Source organism: Ochotona curzoniae, unplaced genomic scaffold, assembly GCF_017591425.1.
Source record: "Ochotona curzoniae isolate NIBS_2020 unplaced genomic scaffold, NIBS_Ocur_1.0 contig_2723, whole genome shotgun sequence".
Classification (NCBI taxonomy): domain Eukaryota; kingdom Metazoa; phylum Chordata; class Mammalia; order Lagomorpha; family Ochotonidae; genus Ochotona; species Ochotona curzoniae.
Window position 1 is genome coordinate 1,664,649 of NW_024465573.1, and position 6,823 is coordinate 1,671,471.

At 39.4% G+C, this 6,823-nt stretch overlaps 1 protein-coding gene across 1 annotated transcript; it reads right to left on the reverse strand.

The window, feature by feature from the left end:
• Nucleotides 1-4,376: 4,376 nt before the first annotated feature.
• Nucleotides 4,377-5,315, reverse strand: LOC121154233 (putative olfactory receptor 10D3). Its single transcript, XM_040977187.1, has one exon. It carries the CDS (start codon nucleotides 5,313-5,315, stop codon nucleotides 4,377-4,379), a length of 939 nt encoding a protein of 312 aa, XP_040833121.1.
• Nucleotides 5,316-6,823: the final 1,508 nt, after the last annotated feature.

A 6,823-nucleotide genomic window follows, 5' to 3' on the forward strand; every position in this document is an offset into this window, starting at 1 on the left:
ATACTTTTAAGAATTGTTCATTTTTTCAGGAGGAGAAAGACATTTCTCCGGTCTATTGGCTCACTCCTCACAGGTTTCCGGCAGTCAGAGCTGGGCCAGCCCCAAACTGAGAAATCAAACAATCCAAGCCTCCCATGTGAGGGCCAGAAATGCTATCACTTGAACCATTACTTGTTGCTTCCTGGAGTGTACATTAGCAGGAAACTGGAATTAAGAGAAGCACTGGAACTCAAACCTAGGCACTTTGATATGGTATGCAGGCATTCCGAGTGATGTCTTAATTTTTTGGCCTTGTAAATAACTTTTTCTTTGTAAGGATTCTCCCTCCAGGAGTCTCAGAGAATATGTATGCATGAGTAATATGAAAACCTATATACATGAATATTATGAAACCTCCTAGGCATGAATGTTATGAAAGAAATATTTTGTGCCAAAATTAGCTTGATTTTTCATTAGTATCTTTTCCTCTAGGCTAAATGTTTGCCCCTCCAAGTTTGATTTTTTTTAAATTCTTTTTTATACAAAGGTTTTGAAGTTTCCTTATATTATACCAATATAATTTTCCCTGAAAATAACATACCCATTGCACACTGTGTTTCCTCTCTCCAGCTCCACATACTTTCCCACTCTCCTTGTCTCCTCTCTCTTCTACTTCACTGTCTTCCCAGCTTGACTCTCAGGTCACTTCTGTACCAGCTGGAAGAGACTCAGGCAGAAGTCAATGCCCACATCTCCATTTTCTAAATGCCTCCTGTATTCCTGGTGTTTATAAAAAAAAAAAAAAAATGAGACCATTAAAAGCAAAAAAAAAAAAAAAAAAAGCACTGCAAAACTTTTAATGCTAATTTCATGATTTATCAGCTAGGAAAATTACTCTTTAGTGTAGAAAACAGAAAAACATCAAATCCCAACATGCAAGGTTACCTTGCGAGAGAAGATGGCGACTGAAAAGAAGTGGGGATTCAATATGGTGACCTTATTAATTTTGGTAGATTTAGCCTGATGATAACAAATGCTGCAAAAGAGGGATGTGGTTAACATTCACTCACTCCAGGGTGTCTTCTGGGGAGACAGAATCTCCTGTGTGCCTTCTAATGTGTCTATTTGCCTCTCCCTCTCAAACTAGATATCCTCCTACTTATATTTCTTCTAGGGAAATTTGTTTTTAAAAAGATGTAAAATTTGGGAAAAAATAAAAACAAACCTCTGTTTGTGCTCTTTATATAGACTCTCAGGAAAAAAAAGCAAAAAAAGGATATTTTGAAGCAAGTACTCTTATTATCACTGCATTCTTTATGAAAATGTTGTCAAAGTCCTTGGCCTTCCTGAATTACTGTGGAAATGTGCTGAGTTTGTAGGTGTTAATGTTTTTTTAAAGAACTCTGACACTTTACTGCTACTTATAATAAACCATGAGGCCTCAGGCCTTGCAGCACCTGCTGGCTTGGGGATTCAGAGAAGAAATCAGTGGACAAAGTGTATGAACATGTATCATAAATGCCGCTCTACTAAACATTTAAATATTCCCGAAATAAAAGTTGTTCTTGCTTTAGGAATTGTCAGATTACCCAGGGTGGGAGACAAGGCGTGAGAATAAGCCTTGGGAGCTGTTCAACTTCGGTCTTCCTTGTGAAACCACTTTATTGCTTCAATGGAAGCAGGAATAAATGATTATTGCCACAGAAAACTTTGCTTTTATTCACTCCATGATCTCTCTTCAGTAAACTGAATCACAGGACAGAAAGAGTACTTTTCTGTAGTTGACTGTGAGTGAACTCAAAACAAGCTTTGTAAGGAAGACTGCAACTGCCATGTTAAATAGATTTGATGTAATCACTCCCACATAAGAAATTTCTACACTAATGACAATTCCATATTTTCTGCTTCTGAAAGTGAAATGGCGAGTAGTTTTGATTCTGCGGCTAGAACTCTCAGTTCCCATGAACAGCGTGGGTTTTCTTTCTCCACAGTTTTCCAACTCCAGGTTCCCGCTGAGGCAGACACTGGGAAGTAAGAGTGATGACACAAGTAATTATGTTCCTGCGACTTCCAAGGTGACTTGGACCGAGTTTTCTGGCTCCTGGATCTGGCCTGACTCAGCCCCGGTCACCTTGAGCATTTAGGGAGTGAAAAATAGCAAGCAGACCTCTCTCTCCTTCTTTGACTTTTTGCCACTGACATAAATAAATAAATAAATAATAAGCAAAGAAATAAATATTTTGTGATTAAAATTAGTCATGCGACCTGTAAGTCAATTTAATCAAATCCATAACAATAATAACAACAACAACAAAAGGAAAGGGTTTGTAATAACTGTTTGCTTTATTTTTTAAAGACAGATGTGGTATTTTGTCTGTAACTGTTCATTTTGTCTTAAGAAACTAACAAGAAACATGTATTAGAAAAGCAGGAGACATGTTGGCCCATTATTAAACTTGAAACTACCTTGGGGGCAGAATAGAACTCTCAGTGCATCTAAGAGGTTCTACTTTTTTCTGAGAATAGCCTTTGGGATATTTTTGAGAATTCTCAGAAACGGAATTCATCCACCAGCTGCCGACAGTCAGTGTGGCTCTGCAAGGTTCTTGCTGTCTTTCCTGGAGTTAAAAAGCAACTGTCTTTCTTTGGCCGACAATTCCACTACAAACAAGGGAGACGATTTCGTTTGAATATCCTATATTTCTTGAGGTGCCATGGATGAAAAGGCGCGCTCTCTTAGTATTTCTTTTTGTCTTTTTGAAAAGATGTATTTATTTGTTCATTTGGAAGAAAAGTGACACAGAAGAGATGGGGTAAAGCTTGAATGGGAGAGAGCTTACAGGCACTGCTTCACTCCACAGAGGGCTTCCACTTCCAGGCTTAGGACTACGATGAAGCCAAGAAGCAGGAACTCCCAGGGTCTCCCACCTGGGTGGCAAGGACCCTTCTTCCCTGGCATGTTGGCTGGGAGCTTGATGGGAGGAAGAGTAGCTGGGACTCTAACACCCGATTGTGGGATTCCTGACTTTCTGTATTACAGTGATGTCTTCATTTCTTAATTGAAAAAAAATTCCTAAAGATTTTGGAGATGTTTCTTTCTATTTTTTTTTTTTTAAGATTTTTAAATTTTTTATTGAAAAGTCAGATATAAAAGAGAGGACAAGAGACAGAGAGGAAGATCTTCCATCCGGTGATTCACTCACTCCCCAAGTGACTGCAATGGCCAATGCTGCACCAATCCAAAGCCAGGAGCCAGGAAATTCCTCCAGGTCTCACACAGGGGAGCGGATCCCAAGGCTTTGGGTTGTCCTCCACTGCTTCCCCAGGCCACAAGCAGGGAGCTGGATGGGAAGTGGAGCTGCTGGGATTAGGACCAGCACATTCAAGGTGAGGGGTGAGGACTTTAGCCACTAGGCCACTGCACCGGGCCAGAGATGTTTCTTAATGCTTATAATAAAAGTTTTGAATATGTATCTTAACCCTATTGCATTCTACCTATATCATGTACAAAACTTTATTTTCCCGAAGCCTTAAAGGTTTATCAATAAAATGGGAAGAATCACACAATCGTAAAAGATTGTTTGGAGATCTAAATCATATAATTTATACCAATTACATAATAGCTGAAAATAGTAATAGATCTATAATTAATTTTATACCATAAATATAGAAGTTTGAAGTTTAGATACTGAAGAAAAAAGCGAAGAACAACATTAAAATAATTAATCAGGAAGTCAACATGCGTTCTGGCTTTATAACTGGAACTGGGCCAAAGGTTTCCACATTTTTTTCAGTGTTGTCTAGCCCAGAACTCTAACACATAGACAGATAAAACAAAAGTTCCTACTGATGTTCTTTAAGACAGAAGTCTTTAACAAATCCATGAGCCCTGGGGACTCTTTGTAGACAAATTCTAAGGTATTGCCTTTCAGACAGTATAGCATAAAGAAAAAAATTTTATCTTGACCCTAACATTTGGCTTATTAATGTGGAAAGAAAGATTATCTTACCTTGTCAATCAATTATTTTAAAGTCCATTCTTGTCTATGTATTGCCTTTCCGGATTGGCTATGTCATACATAGCTCGAAGTAGAGAAAAGCAAAAATAATAGATGAAATGGTGTCGTCAAAAGACACTCTCGACCCTGCTCAGTGACAGCTGCTCCTCAGACAGCAAAGGTAAATATTAATAACCAAGACTGCACTATTTGGAAAGTGGAAAGATCCTGAAAACAAAATAAAATGCACAAAAATATGATTTCATATGTTAAAGTAGTCCACTCCATTCAGTGTATGCTGAAAATCCCGCATCGTTGTTCCAAATGGGGATTCAAGCAGAAATTTTAAATGCTGTGGCACAAAGAATCTCAAGGTCATACACTATCCTTCTTTTCTTACTAACTTTCAAGGATATGGCCTTTTCCATGGAATATTGTTTTCAGGACTATTTTTACTTCTTTATTCCTTAAAGTATAGATCAAAGGGTTCAACATTGGTCCTACCAGATTCATCAGAATTTGCACCGCAGTTCCTAGCATGGGGTTGGGTGTGGGCTGCAGGTAGACAGTGATGATGGGTCCATAGGCACACAGGATGGCAATGAGGTGGGCACTGCAGGTAGAGAAGGCACGGCGACGACCCTCCGTTGTATGAATACTCAAGATGGAGACTGTGATTCGAGTGTAGGACATCAGAATTAGAAGAAAGCAGACAAGAGACACAAGACCAACATTGGTGAAGCTCACCCTCTGTGCTATAGATGTATCAGCAGAGGCCAAGGGTAAGATTGCTGGGATATCACAGAAGAAGTAATCCACTTCATTAGAGCCACAATATGGCAATGTGAAGGTGAGGGAAGTCAAGACGCTAGAATGGATGCAGCCTAACAGCCAGGTGCCCACAGCAAGGGCCACACAAATCCGAGGGTTCATGATGGTGGTGTACTGCAGAGGGTAGCAGATGGCGGTGAAGCGGTCATAGGCCATCACAGTGTACAAAAAGCACTCGATGCTTCCCAGGAAGTGGAAGAAGAAGAGCTGGGAGACACAGTTTTTGTAGGAGATGAGTCTGCTCAGTCCCATGAGGTAAAGCAGCATTTTAGGACATGTCACAGATGAGAAACCCATGTCAAACACAGATAAGTTTCCCAGGAAGAAATACATTGGCGTGTGCAGACGAGCAGAAGAGATGACAGCCACGAGGATAGACACATTTCCCAGAAGGGTGCAGATGTAGAAGGGCAGGAATACAATGAAAAGCAAGGTCTCCAGGCCCTCTGTGTGAGGGATGCCCAGCAGGATGAACTCGGTCACCTCTGAGCAGTTCTTTGCTTCCATGAGAAACTGTCCTGCAGCGGGAAAAGGAGCAGGGGACATAAAAAATGATGTCAATAGTATAACTAGCTGTCACAGAGAGAACATCCTGGGGAAATCAAGTGTAAGAATGGTTGCTGCTTGATTCCAAGTTACAGAAAGGTGGCTTGTGATCCCAATTGCAAGATGTTGTAATTGGATTGTCACTATCATCGCCAACTTATAGTTTCTGTGGCAAACATTTTTGTTGTACTGATTCTGGATAAAATTTCCCTCTAATAAAGCAATATTGTTTGAAAAGCATATTAGGACAAACATTTTGAAGGGCAAGGGCAGTGCCTGTCGAAACATAGGTTGCTCCTCTTTGGGATGAAGCAATATCAGGTCTTAGAACATTTCAAGGCTTTGTACATTTCTGAAGATAAGAACTACAACTTGAAAATCAACATATTTGTGATTTACTGTAACCATTATTAACAACAGTAACTTTTATGCATCTTTTTTCTAAATCAACAATCCTTTTTTCGTATTTCAAAATGTGCTGCGTACACATGATCTCAGCTCATTTAATACTCTACTAACAATCTATTAACAATCTACTGCTGTGTATTTAGAGGAAAGAGAATACTTGAGCACTAAATGTTAAGCAATTCCCATAAATTATTGTAAGCCTGCAAGTGGCAGTCGTGACTTATGTTTTTATTCTTCCCAGATATAAGTCTTTCCATTGCATAGCATGTACTAGATCATGGCATTACTGACCCAGTGCTATTCTATCCCAATGTCATCTATGCTTTTTTAAAATAGTGCTGGATTATGAAATCATGCCTCTTCCTCCCTGGGAGTCAGTGGAAAATCAACATTTCTCCCCAGCTATAATGCACCAAAATCTAGGAGAGCAAATACTTAATATTTACAGCTGTATCACTGCAGTTGGTCATCATTAAGAACCTGATAAGAGAATAAAATGCCTTATTCAATGACTGGCAATGACTGAACATTATCATTTTTCTTGTTCCAAGGCTTACATGATGCTACCGGATAGGGACTCCACAAGCGATGTGGTCAAATACCTCGATGTTCCTGTTTTGCTCTACTCCCCAGAACATTCCAAATGTCTGTTTATTTTTTGTTTGTTTTTTTTTTTCACAGTACTTGCACTCAAAAGCAAAGTATACATTTTGTTGAGACAGGTGACATGACTCAAGACAAGAGCTGCACTTAACCTCTGCTACCTGCAAAACGGACTGACACACTAAAGAAAGAAATGAGCTGAAGGTATCCAAGTGTAGGTTCCCTCAAAATTTCTGTTCTTTTAACCAAGTTCAATGACTATAAAAGGAAATCACCATGAAGCTGTGAGCTGGTGAGACAGCATGATAGGCTGAAAGACAAACTGAGTAAATAATGTCTCCTTGTCCCCAATGGTTCCGTGTCCCTTTAATGATGAGAACAGTTGGAGAGCAAAGACTCCCAAATTCTTTTTTACATTAAATATGGGTGGCATAAAAAAGGAGTAGAAAATGATACAA